The 24,175-nt window shown below is 48.1% G+C and overlaps 1 protein-coding gene across 1 annotated transcript in view; it reads left to right on the top strand.

Moving 5' to 3' along the window:
* TPR (translocated promoter region, nuclear basket protein) overlaps positions 1 to 24,175 on the top strand; it is a 605,901-nt gene that overhangs the window by 470,904 nt on the left and 110,822 nt on the right. Inside the window, exons 40-41 of the mRNA XM_063940231.1 lie at positions 19,717 to 19,908; positions 20,001 to 20,138. Of these exons, the coding sequence (XP_063796301.1) occupies positions 19,717 to 19,908; positions 20,001 to 20,138 (330 nt within the window). The remainder of the gene's footprint in view (positions 1 to 19,716; positions 19,909 to 20,000; positions 20,139 to 24,175) is intronic.

Genomic DNA, 24,175 nt, shown 5'->3' with positions numbered 1-24,175 from the left:
AGTGCAGTTTTATTGTTGGTCATTGTACATGTGTCTGTGTGTGTGTGTGTGCATATAGCTGCTGTGTGATATCTACTCCGTGTTTCTCACTCATACTGCTATCCCTATATTCTGTACCCTGAGGGGGCTAAGTGCGTCAGGGTTGTCGTTGGGCTATTTCTCTAATTTACTGACTACGCTGGTAACTAGACTTGCGCCCCCTATGGGACCTTTCGTGCCTTTACAGCCACATATCGTCCCTGCGGGTAATCATCCATGGGCAGATCTCCTGTCCACTCAGTTACAGCAATTGGATCACTCATTGACTAAACAGAAACCTAACCCTCGCTCACCTAAGACCAAGGGGTCCTCTAAGCGGGCCATTACTTCCTCACAATCCACTCATGTTTCAGATACTTCTTCCGATGAGGATGGCGTGTATACTGACCCCTCGGACACTGATCCAGATGCTTCTGATGGGGAGTCTATTGTACAGGTGGATGTTCCTGACCTCATAGAGGCTATCAGGCTGATTCTTCAAATTGATGATGAACCAGAACCTGTTGTTGCCTCTAAGAAACCTGATAGATTCAAACATTAGAAGGTTATCAAATTATTTTTGCCTCATTCTGTCCACTTAGTTGATATACGTCAGGAATCCTGGAAGAATCCAGGAAAGAAATTCACAACTCACAAGGAGATGCTAGCTCGCTATCCCCTCACTGCGGAGTTAAGTAAAAATTGGTAAACACCACCGCCGGTGGACTCGCAAGTCGCTCGGCTGGTGGTGTCATCTGCTCTGCCTGTCACTACCGTCACCTCTCTGAAGGAACTGACAGATAAGCGTGTGGAGGGTTGCTTAAAGTCTATACCCTTGCAGGAGCTGTGCATAAGCCCACCATTGCAGCTTCTTGGGCTGCAGAAGCTATTGAAGCGTGGGCTCATGAGGTGGAAGCAGAGCTGCTGTCCAATTTTCCTTATAATGCTAGGCAATGTCTTTCGTATATTGTTACAGCCTCTCGGTACATTAAGGAGGCGGCTTCTGATGCCGGTGTTCTGGCGGCCAAGGCCTCTACTATGTCCATTCTGGCTTGCCGGATTCTCTGGTGAGGCCCTGTTCTGTGGACTGGAGTCTTAAGAAAAACGTGGAGGTGCTCCCTTTTTAGGGGAACATCCTTTTTGGTGAGGATCTCAACAAGATTGTTGATGACTGCATGTCTACCTAGTACTGCTCCTTCGGCCCCGAAGGTTAAGAGTACTTCCTTTTGTTCCTTTCGACCTCCTGGTAAAGCAAAGGGTCAGGCGTACCCGAAACAGGCTCGTACTACCAAAACCACTAAGCCCAAACCTAAACGTGCCTGGGATGCCTGTCGGCCTGCTTCCAAATCGGACAAGACTGCTGCATTATGGGGCGGGCCTCCCCTGGGGGATCCCAAGGTGGGAGGCCGACTTCTATGGTTTACCCAGGTATGGTTGAAGACCACTTCAGACGCCTGGGTAAGGGAAGTCATCACTCACGGATACGCCATATCCTTCATGAAACGTCGCCCTCATCAATTTTGCCTGACAAACATCCCTTCGGATCAGATAAAGGCAAAAACCCTTCATTTGGTGGTAGTCCCTCCTGGACACAGGAGTGGTAGTGCCGGTGCCTCTGGCTCAGAGAGGCAGTGGGTACTATTCACCGCTGTTCCTAGTCCCAAAACCGAATGGTTCCTCCCAGCCCATTCTCAGCCTCAAGTCTTTGAACAAATTTGTGAGGGTCTCCAAGTTTTGTATGGAAACTCCTTCGCTCTATTGTTCTGGCTTTGGAGCCAGGGGACTATATGGTATCCCTGGACATATACATGATGCTTACCTACATTTCTCTGACGTCCTAGTGGATGCTGGGAACTCCGTAAGGACCATGGGGAATAGCGGGCTCCGAAGGAGACTGGGCACTGAAAGAATTAGGACTACCCAAGCTAGCTGCAAGCAGGTAGGTTCGCTTCTCTCCCCTAAGTCCCTCGTAGCAGTGAGTCTGTTGCCAGCAGATCTCACTGAAAATAAAAAACCTAAATATACTTTCTTTTCTAGAAGCTCAGGAGAGCCCCTAGTGTGCATCCAGCTAGAGCCGGGCACAGATTCTAACTGAGGTCTGGAGGAGGGGCATAGAGGGAGGAGCCAGTGCACACCCTCACTGGCTCCTCCCTCTATGCTGGCATACTCTCTCTCTGTCTCCCCAAAGGACTTTGTGGGGTCCTGTCCTCAGTCAGAGCATTCCCTGTGTTTGTGCGGAGTGTCGGTACGGCTGTGTCGACATGTTTGATGAGGAGGCTTATGTGGAGGCGGAGCAGGTGCCGATAAATGTGATGTCACCCCCTGCGGGGTCGACACCTGAGTGGATAGATATGTGGAAGGAATTACGTGACAGTGTCAACTCCTTACATAAGAGGTTTGATGACATAACAGATGTGGGACAGCCGGCTTCTCAGTCCGTGCCTGCCCAGGCGTCTCAAAAACGCCCGCTACCTCAGATGGCAGAGTAGACACGGATACTGACTCCAGTGTCGACGACGATGAGACTAGTGTACATTCCAATAGGGCCATCCGTTACATGATTACGGCAATGAAAAATGTGTTGCACATTTCTGACATTAACCCTGGTACCACTAAAAAGGGTATTATGTTTGGGGAGAAAAAGCAACCTGTGGTTTTTCCCCCTTCTGAAGAGTTAAATGAAGTGTGTGATGAAGCGTGGGTTTCCCCCGATAATAAACTGGTAATTTCCAAAAAGTTACTAAGGGCGTACCCTTTCCTGCCAGAGGATAGGATACGTTGGGAGACATCCCCTAGGGTGGATAAAGCGCTCACACGCTTGTCAAAGAAGGTGGCACTACAGTCTCCGGATAAGGCCGCCCTAAAGGAGCCTGCGGATAGAAAGCAGGAGGCTATCCTGAAGTCTGTATATACACACTCAGGTATTATACTGAGACCGGCTATTGCTTCAGCATGGATGTGCAGTGCTGCAGCTGCGTGGTCAGATTCCCTGTCTGATAACATTGATACCCTTGACAGGGACACTATATTGCTAACTGTAGAGCATATTAAAGACATAGTCTTATACATGAGAGATGCACAGAGGGATATTTGCCAACTGGCATCTAGAATAAATGCAATGTCCATTTCTGCCAGGAGAGTATTATGGACTCGGCAGTGGACAGGTGATGCGGATTCTAAAAGGCACATGGAGGTTTTGCCTTACAAGGGTGAGGAATTGTTTGGGGATGGTGTCTCGGACCTCGTTTCCACAGCGACGGCTGGGAAGTCAACATTTTTACCCCATGTTCCCTCACAGCCAAAGAAAGCACCGTATTATCAGGTACAGTCCTTTCGGCCCCAGAAAGGCATGCGGGTTAAAGGCGCGTCCTTTCTGCCCAGAGGCAGAGGTAGGGGGAAAAAGCTGCACCAAACAGCAAGTTCCCAGGAACAAAAGTCCTCTCCCGCTTCCTCTAAGTCCACCGCATGACGCTGGGGCTCCACAGGTGGAGCCAGGTGCGATGGGGGCCCGTCTCCGGAACTTCAGCGGCCAGTGGGTTCGCTCACGGGTGGATCCCTGGATTCTACAAGTGGTATCTCAGGGGTACAAGCTGGAATTCGAGACGTCTCCCCCTCGCCGTTTCCTCAAATCAGCCTTGCCAACTACTCCCCCAGACAGGGAGGCGGTGCTGGAGGCGATTCACAAGCTGTACTCCCAGCAGGTGATAACCAAAGTACCCCTCCTTCAACAGGGACGGGGTTACTATTCCACAATGTTTGTGGTACCGAAACCGGACGGTTCGGTGAGACCCATTTTAAATTTGAAATCCTTGAACACTTATATAAGAAGGTTCAAGTTCAAAATGGAATCGCTCAGGGCGGTTATTGCAAGCCTGGACGAAGGGGATTACATGGTATTACTGGACATCAAGGATGCTTACCTGCATGTCCCCATTTACCCTCCTCACCAGGAGTACCTCAGATTTGTGGTACAGGACTGTCATTACCAGTTCCAGACGTTGCCGTTTGGTCTGTCCACGGCACCGAGGGTATTTACCAAGGTAATGGCCGAAATGATGATACTCCTTCGAAAAAAGGGAGTTATAATTATCCCGTACTTGGACGATCTCCTTATAAAGGCGAGGTCCAGGGAACAGTTGTTGATCGGAGTAGCACTAGCTCGGGAAGTGCTACAATAGCACGGCTGGATCCTGAATATTCCAAAGTCACAGCTGGTTCCTACAACGCGTCTACTGTTCCTGGGGATGGTTCTGGACACAGAACAGAAAAAGGTGTTTCTCCCGGAGGAGAAGACCAAGGAGTTGTCATCTCTAGTCAGAGACCTCCTAAAACCAAAACAGGTGTCGGTGCACCACTGCACGCGAGTCCTGGGAAAGATGGTAGCTTCTTACGAAGCAATTCCATTCGGAAGGTTCCATGCAAGGATCTTTCAGTGGGATCTGTTGTACAAGTGGTCCGGATCGCATCTTCAGATGCATCTGCTGATAACCCTGTCTCCAAGGACCAGGGTGTCGCTGTTGTGGTGGCTGCAGAGTGCTCATCTTCTAGAGGGACGCAGATTCGGCATACAGGACTGGGTCCTGGTGACCACGGATGCCAGCCTTCGAGGTTGGGGGGCAGTCACACAGGGAAGAAACTTCCAAGGACTATGGACGAGTCAGGGGACTTCCCTACACATAAATATTCTGGAACTAAGGGCCATTTACAATGCCCTAAGTCTGGCAAGACCCCTGCTTCAACACCAGCCGGTGCTGATCCAGTCAGACAACATCACGGCGGTCGCCCATGTAAACCGACAGGGCGGCACAAGAAGCAGGATGGCGATGGCAGAAGCCACAAGGATTCTCCGATGGGCGGAAAATCATGTGTTAGCACTGTCAGCAGTGTTCATTCCGGGAGTGGACAACTGGGAAGCAGACTTCCTCAGCAGGCACGACCTCCACCCGGGAGAGTGGGGACTTCATCCAGAAGTCTTCCAAATGATTGTACACCGTTGGGAAAGGCCACAGGTGGACATGATGGCGTCCCGCCTCAACAAAAAGCTAAAAAGATATTGCGCCAGGTCAAGGGACCCTCAGGCGATAGCTGTGGACGCTCTAGTGACACCGTGGGTGTACCAGTCGGTTTATGTGTTCCCTCCTCTGCCTCTCATACCCAAGGTACTGAGAATAATAAGAAGGAGAGGAGTAAGAACTATACTTGTGGTTCCGGATTGGCCAAGAAGAGCTTGGTACCCAGAACTCCAAGAAATGATCTCAGAGGACCCATGGCCTCTGCTGCTCAGACAGGACCTGCTGCAGCAGGGGCCCTGTCTGTTCCAAGACTTACCGCGGCTGCGTTTGACGGCATGGCGGTTGAACACCGGATCCTAAAAGAAAAGGGCATTCCGGAGGAAGTCATTCCTACGCTGATTAAAGCTAGGAAAGATGTGACCGTAAGACATTAACACCGCATATGGCGAAAATATGTTGCTTGGTGTGAGGTCAGGAAGGCCCCAACGGAGGAATTTCAGCTCGGTCGATTTCTGCACTTCCTACAGTAAGGAGTGACTTTGGGCCTAAAATTGGGTTCCATTAAGGTCCAGATCTCGGCTCTGTCGATTTTCTTCCAAAAAGAACTGGCTTCACTGCCTGAAGTTCAGACTTTTGTTAAAGGAGTGCTGCATATTCATCCCCCTTTTGTGCCTCCAGTGGCACCGTGGGAACTCAACGTGGTGTTGGATTTCCTAAAGTCGCATTGGTTTGAGCCACTGAAAACCGTGGAGCTAAAATACCTCACGTGGAAAGTGGTCATGCTGTTGGCCTTGGCGTCGGCCAGGCGTGTATCAGAATTGGCGGCTTTGTCATGTAAAAGCCCTTATCTGATTTTTCATATGAATAGGGCGGAATTGAGGACTCGTTCCCAATTCCTTCCTAAGGTGGTTTCAGCTTTTCATGTGAACCAACCTATTGTGGTGCCTGCGGCTACTCGGGACTTGGAGGATTCCAAGTTACTGGACGTAGTCAGGGCCTTGAAAATATATGTTTCCAGGACGGCTGGAGTCAGGAAAACTGACTCGCTATTTATCCTGTATGCACCCAACAAGCTGGACTATTGCTCGCTGGATCTGTAGCACGATTCAACTTGCACATTCTGCGGCTGGACTGCCGCATCCTAAATCTGTAAAAGCCCATTCCACGAGGAAAGTGGGCTCTTCTTGGGCGGCTGCCCGAGGGGGCTCGGCTTTACAACTTTGCCGAGCTGCTACTTGGTCGGGTTCAAACACATTTGCAAAATTCTACAAGTTTGATACCCTGGCTGAGGAGGACCTTGAATTTGCTCATTCGGTGCTGCAGAGTCATCCGCACTCTCCCGCCCGTTTGGGAGCTTTGGTATAATCCCCATGGTCCTTACGGAGTTCCCAGCATCCACTAGGACGTCAGAGAAAATAAGAATTTACTCACCGGTAATTCTATTTCTCGTAGTCCGTAGTGGATGCTGGGCGCCCGTCCCAAGTGCGGATTGTCTGCAATACTTGTATATAGTTATTGCCTAACTAAAGGGTTATTGTTCTGAGCCATCTGTTCGTGAGGCTCAGTTGTTATTCATACTGTTAACTGGATATAGTATCACGAGTTGTACGGTGTGATTGGTGTGGCTGGTATGAGTCTTACCCGGGATTCCAAATCCCTTCCTTATTGTGTCAGCTCTTCTGGGCACAGTTTCCCTAACTGAGGTCTGGAGGAGGGGCATAGAGGGAGGAGCCAGTGCACACCAGGTAGTCCTAATTCTTTCTTAGAGTGCCCAGTCTCCTTCGGAGCCCGCTATTCCCCATGGTCCTTACGGAGTTCCCAGCATCCACTACGGACTACGAGAAATAGAATTACCGGTGAGTAAATTCTTATTATTCCTATTGCCATGTCGCATCAGCAATACCTGCAGTTTGCTATTGGCAACCTACATTATCAATTCCGGGCCTTACCTTTTGGACTGACCATGGCTCCGCGAATCTTCACCAAGGTCATGGCGGCGATGACTGCCCTGCTCCGCCGTCAGGGTATCAGGATCCTACCGTATCTGGACGACTTGCAGATCCTGGCGAATTCCCCAGAAGTTCACCTCAGTCATCTGGATCTGACTGTCCAGTTTCTGCAAGCCCACGTGTGGCTCATCAACTGGAAGAAATCATCTCTGGTACCTGCCCAGTGCATGGTGCACCTGGGGGCATTGTTAACCACACACACAACCAGCGGTTGTTCTGGTCACAGGAGAAGCTCCTGAACCTTCAGGACAGGATACAATGCTTCCTCTCTCGCCTGCGAGTGTCGATACACTCAGCGATGCAAGTACTAGGCCTCATGGTGTCTGCTTTCGACATGGTAGAGTACGTTCAATTTCATTCCCGCCCTCTGCAGAAGCTGATTCTTGCCAAGTGGGACGGCCTGCCTCACCGGATTAGGTCTCACATGATCTCCTTGTCTCCGGAGGTTCATCTGTCACTGAGCTGGTGGCTACAGGACCAACGATTGAGCAGGGGTCATCCCTTCTGGATCTCCAACTGGGTCCTCCGGACAACGGATGCCAGTCTGAGGGGAGGGGGCGCGGTTTTGTAGCAACACTCTCTTCAGGGTCGGTGGACCAGGGAGGAGTCTCTCCTCCCGATTAACATTCTGGAATTGCGGGCGGTGTTCAATGCTCTGAAACTGGCCCAGCATCTGATGCAGAACAGGCCTGTTCAAGTACAGTCGGACAACGCCACCACCATAACTCATCAATGTGGCACTCAAAGCCGCATAGCAATGATGGAAGTGTCAAGGATTCTTCAATGGGCGGAACGCCATCTGCCAGCCGTATCGGCATTGTTCATTCCGGGGGTCTTCAACTGGGAAGCGGGCTTCCTCAGTCGTCATGACGTACACGCCGGAGAGTGGAGCTTTCATCCAGAAGTAATCAACTCCTAGTGGACAAGTGGGGCCTACCAGACGTAGACCTGCTGGCGTCTCAACACAATCACAAGGTTTCGGTCTTCGGAGCAAGGACAAGTTATCCTCAAGCAGCGTTTGTGGACGCACTGGCAATTCCATAGAATTTTCGGCTGCCGTACGTATTCCCTCTGGTGTCACTACTGCCCAGGGTAATAAGGAAGTTCAAGCATGAAGGAGGAATCCTACTTCTGGTCGCTCCAGCGTGGCCCAGAAGGCATTGGTTCTCCGACCTACAGGGTCTCTCGTTAGAGCATCCTCTTCTGCTTCCGCAACGCCCAGACCACCTCGTTCAAGGCCCTTGTGTATACCAGGATTTGGCCCGGCTAGCTTTGACGGCGTAGCTCTTGAAGCTAAAGTTCTGAGGGCCAAAGGTTTTTCTGAGGCGGTCATTCAAACTATGTTGAAGGCCCGTAAGCCGGGTTCTGTTCGGATTTATCATAGGGACTGGAATTCTTACTTTGCTTGGTGCGCATCTAACAATCATCACGTTTACAAGTTTAGTACGGCCAAACTTTTGCCTTTCCTGCAACGGGGCCTGGACTTGGGCCTTCGCTTGGCCTCCCTCAAGGTTCATATTTCTGCCTTGTCGGTATTGTTTCAGAGAAAAATTGCGACTCTGCCTGATCATACATTCACTCAGGGTGTTTTACGGATTCAACCCCCCTATGTCCCGCCTGTGGGTGCTTGGGATTTGTCGGTGGTTTTGGAGGCGTTGAAAGAGTCTCCGTTTGAACCTCTTGAGTCTGTGGACCTTAAGTGGCTTACTTTTAAGGTCTTGCTTCTGCTGGCTATTGCCTCTGCTAGACGGGTTTCAGACTTTGGTGCCTTATCCTGTCGGTCACCCTTTCTGATTTTTCACAGTGACCGGACGGTTCTTAGGACGCGCCCTGGTTATCTACCTAAGGTGGTGTCTTCTTTCCACCTTAACCAAGAGATTGTGGTTCCAGCCTTTATCTCTCCTGAATTGTCCTCCAAAGAGCGGTCTTTGGATGTGGTACGGGCTCTCCGTATCTATGTGAAGAGGACAGCCTCCGTAAGGATGTCTGATTCTCTTTGTACTTTTTGTTTTTCACAAACGTGGCTGGCCTGCTAATAAGCAGACCCTGGCCAGGTGGATTAGAATGGTGATTGCACAAGCTTATGTACAGGCTGATCTTCTAGCTCCTGCAACCATCAAAGCCCATTCTACTCAGTCTGTTGGACCTTCTTGGGCGGCCTGCCGTGGTGGGACCCTTGAGCAATTGTGCAAGGCGCTACGTGGTCCTCAGTGAACACGTTCATAAGGTTCTATGCCTTCGATACTTCCGCCTCCCAAGATGCTTCCTTTGGATTCCGGGTTCTTGTGCCCGCAACTCTGCGTCCCCTCCCATAAGGAACTGCTTTAGGATATCCCCGATGTTATTCCCTGTGGAACCCCAGTGTACCCCGCTGCAGAAAAGGAGATTTATGGTAAGAACTTAACTTTGTTAAATCTTTCTGCGAGGTACACCGGGTTCCACAAGGCGCCCACCCTGACGCAGTTCGCTTCTTTGGGTTTGTATGGCATTAGCCGCTGGTACCTTCTCCTGTCGAGAGAATGTAGTCTATGTGGCTACTAACTGTTGTCGTCTTTTACCTGCTACTGCTTTGGACTGGTTAACAAAATTGAGCTCCAGTGCCTGGAGGCAGGGATATAGAGGAGGCGGCGCTATGCATCCTGGGAACAGTCAAAGCTTTTAGCCTGTTGGTGCCTCGGATCAAGATCCTACTCTACACCCCGATGTTATTCCCTGTGGAAAGCAGTGTACCTCGCAGAAACAGATTTAATAAAGGTAAGTTCTTAACCATAAATCTCCTTATTTCTTTCGATATTCTGTTTGGGCAACAGCATACCACCGTGGGAGATGAGGAGGGGGGGGGGGCGGTCACCGGCCTCTTGAGGTGAGGGGCTGTTTGTTCACCGTGGCATGGCGCCTTGGCTGCCGCAGCATGCCGCACACCCCTTACGCTGAGTACACACCCCCCGTTTCACTGTGTGACAAAAGCGTGGGTGAGGCATACGGGTCCCTCCAGCGGGGAACCTGCTTTGATCCCTGCGTGAGACTGTCTTATTACATGGTACCAAGCATTTATGTGAGGTTACTAACATTTAGGAAACCAGGCCAGTATAAAAAAGACACAGTATCTCTGGCGCCATAGCAGGGGGCGGAGCTACATCAGAGCTAGCTAAGCAGCATTTTGGCACCTTCCTCTGCATAAGCAGCAGCAGCCTCACACAGCTCCTCAATAATGGTCACACGCTGGATCACTGGTACAGGGTGTAGAAGGTGAGAGTCGCTATTTTGTGCACAAATATCCCTCTGAGGGATTTTTCATTAGACACACTTGCTGTTTATGTTTGTATAAAACGCTGACAGCCTCACTGGGGCTGTGCAGTGCTGGATGCGCTGGTGTCCTCTCTCCTGTGTCTCCTCTCACATGCAATAGCGCAGGTTTCTATTGTGTTGCAGGCTGTGTTGTATGTGTATTGTACCTGTTTTTCTTTTCACAATGGTAAAACAGAAGTTATGCAGTGTGTAATGCTAGATTTTCCCCTAGCTCATCTGACTCAATATCGTGAGCCATGCAGTCAGTCATCACAAAATGCTGATAAAAATGTGGGGAAGAGTCCAGAGCCCCACTGGCTGGGGGCTATCAAAACTATGATGTCTGATATGTCATCTCAACTCACTGTAAATGCCAATAAAACTCAAGAACTGCAACAAGCAGTGGCAAATCTAGTTGCTAAACATTCCCCCCTGTCCACTACAGGTGCACAAAAACGTGCTTTACCTGCACTTCTATCAGATACTGATGATGATATACAGGATGATGGGGATGATGTGGACCCCATGAGTGGGGACGGACTCCACCCCTACCTAGGGTATTGAACGCCTTATATTGGCTATACGGGATGTGTTAAAGTTCCCCTGGAGGATGCTACTAATCAGCAGTAATTTTTCCTCCCACAAGACAAACTGACTGTCACCTTCCCTGATTCTAAAGAATTGGATGATTTATTAAAATTAGCCTGGAAAAATCCAAATAAAAAATATCAGGTGTCCAAAAGGTTTTTAAATACCTTCCCATTTGCCCCTGAAGGCAGGAAATCCTGGAAAGAATCTCCAGCAGTAGACGTCAGTCTCTCGCCTTCCTAATAAGGCGGTGCTCCGTGCTCTTTTATGTTGAAGGCCCCGGGGGACAGAAAAATAGAGACAACTCTAAAATCTGTCTACACTGCTACAGGTGTAGCTCAAAGGCTGGTCATTGCTGGTTGACGCATGCCATTCGTACATGGGCTGCTCAGATTCAGGAGGGCCTATCGGGATATGACCTTGGTTACTATTGTAACTTTCCTAAAACACATTCAGGACACATCAAGAGTCCTCTGTGACTCCCTTAAGGAGATTGGCAATATTAATGCTAGGACGACTGCTATGGCTGTGTCTGCATGCAGAGCCATATGGTTGCGTCCGTGGATTGCAGACACTGACTCCAAACGTAATGTGGAATCTCTTCCCTTCACTGGTGAATGGCTCTTCGGAGGTGAATTGGATGCATAGATCTCCAAAGCTACTGCTGAGAAATCCACATTTCTCCCTTCAGGGCCTGCTAGACTGTGCTCCTCCCCAACAATTTTTCAAATCAGGCTGCCAGCTTTGGAAAATATGGTGAGGTTACCCAGATGTACAAACAACTACGCTAGCACCACCCGGTGCCTACGAGACGCGGCCAGCCGTCCCCTGCTACAGCATACTGGTCACTACATTGGAACTGACCCAAACAAGCCTTTACGAGGTGATACAGCCCCGGCTCGGCTTCCCCTCGCTGCAGGACCAGTTTGTCGGTGAGAGCACTACGAGGGGATCACCTCAGCCAGTGCAGTCTGGCGCCAGCTACCTACACGTTTGACCTATTTCTAACCAAGGGTCAGCGGTCCTTATACTGCCAAATAATCCAGCAGCCACATGAGGTGAGCTCAGCTTGATTTCGGTTTTCATCTCACAACCAGACCAGGTAAAAGCACGGTGGGACGCCACACGTACCTGCTCTAGAAAACAAGCACTTTACTGTTCTCTTATATAATTGCACGAACTGCTATCAGTTATACAAAAGGTATATTTGTCACGGACCTGAATACCTGAGGGACTTTTTAAAAGTTATTTACATATATCTATGTGGATTCCAGAGACTGGTTATTTATATAGCTACTTATCATACTCATTGCGCAACAGTGTATCTTAATGGAGATGTTTATTTAGCTGAGACCATTTTGAGATACCGCATATGATAGTGTTTGTGTTCGCACTTGGACACATTTTTATGTTACATTTCTTTTTTTTCAATATAAAGTGTACACTGTGCACAGTAAATTTTAGACATTATTTTTATTTTGTTATTTATATATTAAAACCTTTATGTGCAGCATTGATTGGCTTATCTGCATACTGACACTCAGTGGCTTGCATTTGTAATCAATTGTTCAATTAGGGGCTATTCTATCTTCTGTTAATCCTGGGCGCAGCTGTATTTTTTTCCTTTCTATACCATTATATAAACATACAGAAGTTTGTCTACAGCAGCGAACGGGAGAAACAGAGATGTGAATGATTTAAATGTGTATATACATATATACATCTATAAAAATATATTGATATCTTTTATAAAATTAGCGCCTAGGTTTTTTTCTTGTTGTACCTACCCGGGACGTCTACTCTGTCCTTTCGGTCCTCCAGATTTTGATCTAGGGCCCGGGGTGCCTCCAATGCAGCTAGAGGCTCCAGAGGTAAGCCTAAGAAACCAGCCGTTGCAGGCTCTCAGGACCAGAGCACCAGTTCAGCTTCCGCTAAGACTTCAGCATGACTGTGCCCACCCACCCCGAGGTCACTACAGCCATATATGAGACTGTTCCTGCCAAGATGCCTGAGTAACGGACCTTATCTCTCCGGGTTACAAGCTGGAGTTCGACGGTGCTCCTCCCCAACAATTTTTCAAATCAGGCTGCCAGCTTTGGAAAATATGGGTGCTACGCTACTTCTGGCCATCGACAAGTTGGTCCAGTCCCAGGTCATTGTTCCAGTACCCCTGCTACAACAAGGAAAAGGTTACTTCTCCAGTCTGTCTGTAGTGCCAAAACCAGACGGGTCTGTGAGACCCATTTAGAATCTTTACCTGAAGGTTTTCAAATTCAAGATGGAATCTTTGAGAGCGGTAATCGCGGGCCTGGGACAACAGGAATTCCTTGTTTCCCTGAATATCAAGGACGCCTACCTTCATATCCCAATTTGGCCTCATCAGGCCTATCTACGATTTGCCCTATTGAACGATCACTACCAGTTTCAGGCGTTGCCCCTCAACCTGTCTACTGCTCCGAAGGTGTTCAAGAAGGTGATGGCGGAAATGATGTTTCAACTCGGAGTACAGGGGGTCAACATTGTCCCTTACCTGGACGATCTCCTCATAAAAGCAAGTTCCAGGGAGTTTCTATTGCTTCATATAGATCGCACTATCCAACTTCTGTCTCACCACGGGTGGATCCTCAATCTACAGAAGTCTCAACTGGAACCGTCTCAACGGCTCCTGTTTCTGGGTATGATACTGGATACTGTAGCTCAAAGAGTGTTTCTCCCAGAAGACAAGGTGAGAACACTTCAAGAGATGGTTCGCATGGTTCTTCGTCCTGCTTGAGTTTCCATTCATCTTTGCATAAAGTTGTTGGGAAAAATGGTGGCCTGCTACGAGGCGATACAGTTTGGCAGGTTCCATGCCAGACCTTTCCAATTGGACATCGTGAACAAGTGGTCCTGTTCACATCTCTAGATGCACCGAATGATTCAGCTGTCACCCCAGGCCAGGATTTAGTTCCTGTGGTGGTTGCAGTCTTCTAACCTGCTGGAAGGTCGCCGTTTTGGGATTTAAGATTGGACCCCCCTTAACGACGGATGAGAGTCTACGAGGATGAGGAGCAGTTCCAGGGCAGGTGGTCTGTCCAAGAGGCCCTACTGCCGACATTCAGGAACTACGGGTGATATACAGCTTGTGTTGCTCCATAGCGACCGCAACATTCATCTTCTGTCAGACCATGGGTGGATCCTCAACTTACAGAAGTCCTACCTGGAGCCAACTCAGAGGCTCCTGTTCCTGGGGATGTTGCTGGATACTGTGGCCCAGAAGATGTTTCTACCAGAGGACAAGGCGAAAACACTTCAGGAGATGGTTTGCATGGTGCTCCGACCTACTCAAGTGTCCATACATCTTTGCAGAAGATTGTTAGGAAAATTAGTTGCGATCATACGAGGCGATCCAGTATGGGAGGTTCCATGTAAGAACGTTTCAGTTGGATCTCCTGAGCAAGTGGTCTGGCTCTCATCTACAGATGCATCTGATGATTCAGCTGTCACCTCAGGCCAGGATTTCCCTCCTTTGGTGGCTACAGTCCTCCAACCTCCTGGAAGAGAGGATGGGGAGCTGTCACCCAGGGGGCGTAGTTCCAGGGCCGGTGGTCAGCCCAAGAGGCCCTACTCCCGATCAACATTCTGGAACTACGGGCGATATACAATGCTCTGCTTCAGGACTCCTCTCTGCTCAGGAATCGGGTGATCCAGGTTCAGTCTGACAACGCCACGGCAGTGGGGTACATTAATCGACAAGGAGGGACAAAAAGCAAGGCCTGCATGCAAGAAGTGTCAAAAATACTTCTCTGGGCGGAAAGAAATGCAAGAGCACTGCCCGCAATTTTCATTCCAGGAGTAGACAACTGGGAAACGGACTTCCTGAGTCGCCACGACCTCCACCCGGGGGAGTGAGTATTACATCGGGTGTTTCAACAGATTGTCGACAGATGGGGATACCCGCAGATCGACATGATGGCGTCTTGCCTCAGCAAGAAGCTTTGTTGCTACTGCTCACGAACCAGGGACCTTCAGGCGAGTGCAGTGGATGCACTGACGTCACCTTGGCCTTACCAGCTGGTCTAACCATTCCCTCCGATCCCTTTGATCCCAAGGGTGCTCCAACGGATCAGACGCAACGCTTCTGAACATGTCCATAGAACACCCTTGGCCTCTGCCGCTAAGAAAGGATCTTCAGCAAGGACCGTTCGTCTACCCGAACTTAACGGTGGCTTCGTTTGATGGCATGGAAGTTGAGCGGCATATCCTAGCTCTCAAAGGGTTTTCCAAAAAAGTAATTGCCGCTATGGTGCAAGCCAGAAAACCTGTCACATCAAAACATTATCATCATATCTGGAGGAGATAAGTCTCTTGGTGCGAGGAACGCATGTATCCGCCTACGGAGTTTCACTTGAGACTTTTCCTTCGTTTCCTGCAGGCTGGTGTGGATAAAGGCTTACGTCTGGGTTCCGTTAAGCTTTTAATTCTCTTTCAGAAGTAATTGGCTATGTTGCCAGAAGTTCAGACCTTCTTTCAAGGGGTGCTCCACATACAACCTCCCTTTGTGCCGCCTACGGCACCCTGGGCTTTGGATGTAGTGTTGCAATTTCTACAGTCCTCCTGGTTTGAGCCTTTGATGACAGTAGAATACAAGTACCTCACGTGGAAGACAGTGATGTTGATGGCCCTGGCTTCTGCTAGACGCGTTTCAGAATTGGGGGCCTTATGTAAAAGTCCCTACTTAGTCTTTTACAAGGACAGAGCGGAGCTCCGGACTAGACAGCAGTTCATGCCGAAGGTTGTCTCCGCATTCCATCTGAATCGACCTATTGTGTTTCCGTCTTGTTCTGATGCTTCAGCTTCTCCAGAGTCTTTGGATGTGGTGCGTGCTTTGAAGATCTGTGTCAAACGCACAGCTTGGGTCAGGATGACTGATTCCATGTTCGTGCTCTATGATGCGCAGAAAAAGGGTTATCCTGCTTCAAAGCAGTCCATTGCTCGTTGGATCAGGCTTACTATCCAACAGGCCTATGTGTCGGCAACCTTACCTGTTCCTAAGTCTTTGAAGGCCCACTCTACACAATCAGTGGGCTCTTCCTGGGCGGCTGCCCGTGGAGTCTCGGCCTTACAACTATGCCGAGCTGCTACCTGGTCTGGGAAGAACACTTTTTTGTGAAATTCTACAAATTTGATACCCTGGCCAAGGAGGATACCCAGTTTGTGCAGGTGGTGCTGCAGTAGACTCCGCACTTTCCCACCCTTTCTGGAAGCTTTGTGACATCCCCATCGCACAAATTCTGTCCCCAATATCCCTTATGGATGCTAGAGAAAATAGGATTTTAAATACCGGTAAATGTAGTCCATAAGGGACATTGGGCGCCTGCCTCTATGCGGTTACTTTCTGCAGGTTCTCTGTTATCTGTTCAGCTCTTGCTGTTACTGTTGCCAGACGTTGCTGGCCTGGTTATGCATATTGTTATGTTCCTTCTCTCAAGTATGTCATTCTCCTTCGGGCACTATATTACCTATAACTGACCTGTAGGAGGAGGCATAGAGGGGAGGAGCCAGCACACCCAGTTGAAGAAATTTAAAGTGCACTGTCTCCTTTGGACCTGTCTATACCCCATTGTACTAATTATGTCCCCAATATCCCGTATGGACTACAAGAAAAAGATTTACCGGTAGGTATTTAAAATCCTATATTTGGCCCAGAGCTGGCCAAAATAGTCACTAACCTGGTGGCCTCTAAAACTGCTTGCTTGCTCTCAGCCTCCTCTACACAGCCTCAGACTTCATCCTTTTTGATCCTTTTGACCCCCCCCCCCAGGCAAGGCCATGTGTCAGGCCTTTCCTAGACTGTCACGCTCCACAAAGGCCTCTCAACCCCAAACCAAGCATGCCTGGGCTGCTAGACATCCAGCCACCATGCTCACGGATAAACCCTCAGCCTGATGGGGCGGGCCTCCTCCTAGGGGATCCCAGGGTGGGAGGCCGCCTTCAGTTTGCGCAGTCGTGGCATCAGATCACAACAGATGCCTGGGTGCAGGAATCTCTCTCATGGCTACGCGCTCTCCTTTTTCCTCCCCGACTATTTTAATACCAACCCTCTGGTGGACCTTGGTAAATCCAGTGCGCTACAGACAGCTCTTCACTCCTTACTACAATCAGGTGTGATTATTCCTGTCTCAGTGGGGCATGGTATTTTACTAAACACTCTCTCTATTTTTGGTTCAGAAACCCGGTGGGGCTCATCCTCAATCTCAAGTTACTGAACAAATATCTGAGTGCCCAGGTTTTGTATGGAAACCCTCCGTTCCATTGTCCTGGCTATGCGGCCTGGGGACTTTATGGTCTCCCTGGACATACAGGACGCTTACCTACATGTACCTATAGTGCCCTCTCATCAGCAATACCTCCGACTTGCTGTCCTGCATCAGTATTTCCAGTTTCAAGCTCTGCCCTTTTGACCTTTCCACGGCTCCGCAGGTATTTACCAAACTCATGGAGGTAGTGGCGGATCAGCTTAGTTGTCAGAGAATTAGAATACTCCCTTATCGGGACGACCTTCTTATTCTAGCACACTCTCTCACGGTCCTCAGCCACTATCTTCAGGTGACCATAGCATTTAGTCAGGGTCACGGATGGCTAAACAACTGGAACATGTCCTCCCTGATCCCATATCAGAGGATGCTACATCTCTGAGCTCTTCTGGATACTTAAGTACAACGCATCGTCCTTCCTCAAGACAAGATAACGACACTGCACCTAAGGGTACACAAATTGCTTCGCAGTCGCAGGGTGTCCAATACATATCCTGAGCTCAATGGTTTCCACCTTCGACATGGTGGAATATGCACAGTTCCACTCCAGGCCTCAACAGCACCTTATCTCGCCAGGTGGATCGGGCAACCCACATAGCTCAAATCTCAGATGTTGGAACTCCCTCCGGACGTTCGGATGTCAAACCTCCAGCCTGGACAAGGGTCGTCTATTCTGGTTTCTGGACTGGGTTCTTCTTACCACAAACTCCAGCCTCAGCAGGTGGGGAGCTGTCACCAGCTGTCACACCTTTCATGGCCGTTGAACCTAGGTCAAAAGGATTCTCCCAATCAACGTCCTGGAACTTCAAGCTGTCTGCAGAGCCCTCACTCTGTCTCAGGAACTTCTTCAAGGTTATCCTGTCTCATGTCCAGTCAGACAACGACACGGCAGTGGCTTATCTTAGTCACCAAGGAGGCACTCGCAGTGCCTCAGCAATGGCAGAAGTGGCACAGATTCTTGCCTTGGTGGAATGTCCTCTCCGCATTCTTCATCCTGGGAGTCCTTGCCTGGGAAGCAGACTTCCTTAGTCGCCAGGATGTGAATGTCAGAGTGATCTGTACATCCAAAAGTCTTCCAGCTTCTCGTGGACAAATAAGTTATTCTGGAAGTAGACCTCGTGGCCTCCAGAAACAACTACACTGTACCCGTACACAGGTCCAGGACAAGGTATCCAGGCGCAGCCTTTGGTCATCAAATGGCCCTTCCGTCTGGCATACCTCTTCCCTCCGGTATCTCTCCTTCCCAGGGTGCTTTGCAAATTTAAGGAGGAAGGGTGCACTGTGATCATAATTATCGCATCTGGCATTCTTACTTCCAGCGGTGTGCTTAGGGTCACTTCGATCCTCTGGTGTTTCGGTTTTCTAGAATCCTTACCTTTCTCCAGGCGGTCCATGATCTAGACCTAGGCCTTGCTTCTCGTAAGGTGCAAGTCTCAGCTGTGTCTGGTTCCAGACAATAATTGCTCAGTTTCAGGACGTGCATACCTTCCTTTAGGGGGTACTCTGGATCGAACCTCCCTTTGTCCCTCCAGTGACTCCTTGAGATTTGTCAATGGTTCTTTATGCTTTGCAGCAGTCTCCATTTGAACCATTGGACTCTTTTGACCTCAAGTGGTTAACTGCAAAGATTTTTTTATTATTTTTTTTGACAATTGCCTTGGCACGCAGGATGTCCGAATTGGAATCGCTTTCATGCCGCTCTCCATTTTTGATCTTTCATCATGACAGAGCAGTCCTATGGACCAAACAGGGTTACCTCCTTAAGGTGGTATCCAGCTTCCATCTCAACAAAGAAATTATTCTTCCAGCCTTTCACACACCAGGTCTGTCTGCCAGGGAGGCCTCTTCGGATGTGGTCCGAGCTTTGCGACTCTGCGTGGACCATACTAGTTGCCTCAGATAAACTGATTCCCTCTTTGTCTTTTATAGATTCCACAAACAAAGCTGGCCAGCTAACCAACAGACTTTGGCTCACTGGCTTCGCATGACTATCTCACAAGCTTACACCCAAGCTGATCTCCCTGTTCCGGTTACAGTCTCTGCTCACTCTACTTGCTCTCTGGGAAGTTTTATGGGCAGCCCGTCTACAAGGTCCATAGCATCCACAGGGCACCCACCCTGACGCACCACGCTTCAATGGGTTACTCTTCTCGGTCACCAGTTCCCGTCTCCTGTTTGTGTTTCCTATGTGTACCATCCTTACTTCTCTCCTCTCCGACTCCTGCTTTGGGCTTGTTAACTAAAACCGAAGAGCCTGAGCTGTGGGCGTGGTATGAGGAAGAAGGTCCAGTGAAAAGCTTAACTGTTAGGTGCCTGATACTGGTCTCCAGCATCAATACCCCTAAGGTCTCCCTGTGGATCCTATGTACCTCGAAGAAAGAGTTAACAGAGGTAAGTTTTATCATAACTTTTTTTTTTTTTTTTTTTTTTTAGTGCATAATGTTTGTTGGTAGTTAGTATGCAGCTAGACTTTATTAATTTGCTTTTCCTCTTTATGATTTACAGAGTGGCAGTTTGGAGTATCCGCTCATTCCAGACAGTGAGGAGACATCTCAATCACTTATGGATATTGCAACGCCATCTTCTGATCAAACCCAAATTGTTCAGTCCTCCCAGGATGCTACTCCTAAGCGTGATGATGTCATTGTAATAGACAGTGATGAAGAGGAGGAGGATGACAATGAAGGCGATCAAGAGGTAACTTTGGCCTTGTCTAACGGCTGCAAGGGTAAATACTGCATTTGAAGCATTTTTGTGAGGATTATTTTTTTATTTCCCTGCTCTCCCAGGAAATACCAGGTTACGAAGAGGAGGAGGAGGATGATGAGGAAGAGGATGATGATGACATGGGTGATGAAGGGGATGAGAGTAATGGGGAAGACGGTAGTGCTGATGGAAATGAAACCTACGAAGGAGATGATGCTGCGGTGTGTAACTTTGTTTCCAGCCATTCAGTATTCTCTCATAGCCCTTTCAAACTACAATCTGTGATCTGGTCCATAATCATGATATTGTCACTGTTAAGGTCCATACACACTAGACAACGTCGCTCTATGAGCTTCGTCGTCTAGTGTTTCCCCGGGCGGGCGGTGGCCGCCCATACACACTGAGCGTTATGAGCGCTAATATCGCTCAGTGTAATCACGCAGCCGCCGGCCATGCATGCAGCTCCTGGACGACAATCCAGATAGAGCATGCATGCACTGCCGGCAGCGACGATCGTTGCCGACCCGCGGGGGCGCGTATCAGTCGTCATTGGCAGCATACACACTTGCCGAGAAAATGAGCGACGACGCTCAGGAAGGGGGAAAATGAGTGACATCACCCATTTTCTCGGCAAGTGTGTATGGGCCTTAACATGCAGTATTTATTTTTTTAATTTCTCCTTCAACCAAAGCGAATTGTTTTTTCTCAGGGCATATATGGGTTTCTTTAAACTTAAGTAGCAATCATGATATCCAAATAGTTATTCTTATTACAAATACGCCTAATGCAAGCTGAATCTATTTGTAATTACAATAACGTTTTGTATTTATTTTATTTTTATTTTTGGGGGGGGCTTGGGTTTGTTTGTTTTTACGGACATTGGGGCAGATGTATTAAGCCTGGGGAAAGAATATAGAAGTGATAAACCAGTGATCAAGGCAAGGTGATAACGCACTAGCCAATCATTATGGATTTGAAAAATGACATTTAGGAGCAGACTGGCAGGTGCTTTATGACCTTGCACTTATCACTGGTTTATCACTTCTCTATCCCTTCTCAAGGCTTAATACATCTGTCCCCCTCTTTTATCTGTTAGTCCTATGGCAGATACTAGATTCACTGGGAAATAGAGTACAGAAGCAGGAAGATGTTACCTAAAGATAGGGTCATAATGTCCTATTTATGGAAACTAGGAGACCTCCTTGGGCTCAGAGGAAGGTTTGGTTCTAAAAATGAAAAATGAGGCATATAGGCATAGAAAACAAATATCCCAGCTCCAAATCTCCTCTTGCTGTGAATATAAGAAACAGGAAGGTAGACTTTGAGGTAAAGAAATTTAATTAAACCAAATTCATTGTTTTGAAAGCATTGTACCATAACGCTGCCAGCACCAGGTTGAGATTTCAAAGAGCTATTGATATATGCACTATATAGAGGCTGCGCATACGTCAATTCCTTTAAGAAGGTCTGTCCTTTAGATAAACGAAAACGGGCTGAGAAATGAAGATGCCTGAGACCTTAACTTTCAAAGATCTGAATTTTAAACCCAACGCTAGGCAGTACTACAGAACAGAAATTAGAATTCCAGTTGACAATCGGTAGGAAACTCTTTTGATTCACACCAACTATATTGATCTTGCCAAACCTGAAACATGTTTGGTGAACATTGTTTTACCAGCACTGCTGGAATGTCAAGATAAATGTAAGAGTCATTATAAAACACTTGTACAAAAGATTTTTATAAAATTTTATAAAGGATACAAGCTAACAAGTGATTTCTGCTGTCTGGGTGATTCTGGTGATAGGGTTTTTTCCATAAACATCTACCATTCCGTGACCACATTCAATTTGAAGGATTATCCTTGGGAATACTGTTAAGAGACATTAACTTTCTTCCGAGCGCTCCCCTGACATCCATATACAACATTAAACTACTAGTTCTCAACTGGCAAGAGGACTCGTTTTGGGGATTAGCCGCTGATTCCCCTAAGGACTATTGTACTTAAGGCGGTTTATTGAAGCGCAATTTGGTTAATATATATATATATATATATATATATATATATATATATAATCACTATGTGTGTGTGTGTATATATATATATATATATATAATCACTGTGTGTGTGTATATATATAATATAATCACTGTGTGTGTGTGTGTGTGTGTGTGTGTGTGTGTGTGTGTGTGTGTGTGTGTATATATATATATATATATATATATATATATAGTGATGTGCACCGGACATTTGTCATATTTTTGGGTTTTTGGTTTTGGATTCGGACGCGTTTTGGCAAAACCTCACCGAAAATTTTTTGTCGTATTCGGGTGTGTTTTGGATTCGGGTGTTTTATTCAAAAAACCCTAAAAAACATCTTAAATCATAGAATTTGGGGGTCATTTTGATCCCATAGTGTTATTAACCTCAATAACCATAATTTCCACTCATTTCCAGTCTATTCTGAAAACCTCACAATATTATTTTTAGTCCTAAAATTTGCACCGAGGTCGCTGGATGGCTAAGCTAAGCGACACAAGTGGCCGACACAAACACCTGGCCCATCTAGGAGTGGCACTGCAGTGTCAGACAGGATGGCACTTCAAAAAAATTGTCCCCAAACAGCACATGATGCAAAGAAAAATGAAAGAAAAAAGAGGTGCAAGATGGAATTGTCCTTGGGCCCTCCCACCCACCCTTATGTTGTATAAACAGGACATGCACACTTTAACGAACCCATCATTTCAGCGACAGGGTCTGCCACACGACTGTGACTGAAATGACTGGTTGGTTTGGGCCCCCACCAAAAAAGAAGCAATCAATCTCTCCTTGCACAAACTGGCTCTACAGAGGCAAGATGTCCACCTCATCATCATCCTCCGATTCCTCACCCCTTTCACTGTGTACTTCCCCCTCCTCACAGATTATTAATTCGTCCTCACTGGAATCCACCATCTCAGATCCCTGTGTACTTTCTGGAGGCAATTGCTGGTGAATGTCTCCACGGAGGAATTGATTATAATTCATTTTGATGAACATCATCTTCTCCACATTTTCTGGAAGTAACCTCGTACGCCGATTGCTGACAAGGTGAGCGGCTGCACTAAACACTCTTTCGGAGTACACACTGGAGGGAGGGCAACTTAGGTAGAATAAAGCCAGTTTGTGCAAGGGCCTCCAAATCGCCTCTTTTTCCTGCCAGTATACGTACGGACTGTCTGACGTGCCTACTTGGATGCGGTCACTCATATAATCCTCCACCATTCTTTCAATGGTGAGAGAATCATATGCAGTGACAGTAGACGACATGTCAGTAATCGTTGGCAGGTCCTTCAGTCCGGACCAGATGTCAGCACTCGCTCCAGACTGCCCTGCATCACCGCCAGCGGGTGGGCTCGGAATTCTTAGCCTTTTCCTCGCACCCACAGTTGCGGGAGAATGTGAAGGAGGAGATGTTGACGGGTCACGTTCCGCTTGACTTGACAATTTTCTCACCAGCAGGTCTTAAAACCTCTGCAGACTTGTGTCTGCCGGAAAGAGAGAGACAACGTAGGTTTTAAATCTAGGATCGAGCACGGTGGCCAAAATGTAGTGCTCTGATTTCAACAGATTGACCACCCGTGAATCCTGGTTGAGCGAATTAAGGGCTCCATCCACAAGTCCCACATGCCTAGCGGAATCGCTCTGTTTTAGCTCCTTCAATGTCTCCAGCTTCTTCTGCAAAGCCTGATGAGGGGAATGACCTGACTCAGGCTGGCAGTGTCTGAACTGACTTCACGTGTGGCAAGTTCAAAGGGTTGCAGAACCTTGCACAACGTTGAAATCATTCTCCACTGCGCTTGAGTCAGGTGCATTCCCCCTCCTTTGCCTATATCGTGGGCAGATGTATAGGCTTGAATGGCCTTTTGCTGCTTTTCCATCCTCTGAAGCATATAGAGGGTTGAATTCCACCTCGTTACCACCTCTTGCTTCAGATGATGGCAGGGCAGGTTCAGGACTGTTTGGTGGTGCTCCAGTCTTCTGTACGCGGTGGCTGAATGCCGAAAGTGGCCCGCAATTCTTCGGGCCACCGACAGCATCTCTTGCACGCCCCTGTCGTTTTTTAAATAATTCTGCACCACCAAATTCAATATATGTGCAAAACATGGGACGTGCTGGAATTTGCCCAGATGTAATGCACGCACAATATTGCTGACGTTGTCCGATGTCACAAATCCCCAGGAGAGTCCAATTGGGGTAAGCCATTCTGCGATGATCTT

The sequence above is a fragment of the Pseudophryne corroboree genome, chromosome 9 (genome assembly GCF_028390025.1).
Source record: "Pseudophryne corroboree isolate aPseCor3 chromosome 9, aPseCor3.hap2, whole genome shotgun sequence".
Lineage (NCBI taxonomy): Eukaryota > Metazoa > Chordata > Amphibia > Anura > Myobatrachidae > Pseudophryne > Pseudophryne corroboree.
Note: the sequence above shows the minus strand (reverse complement) of the source record. Positions and strands in the feature narration are given on the sequence as shown.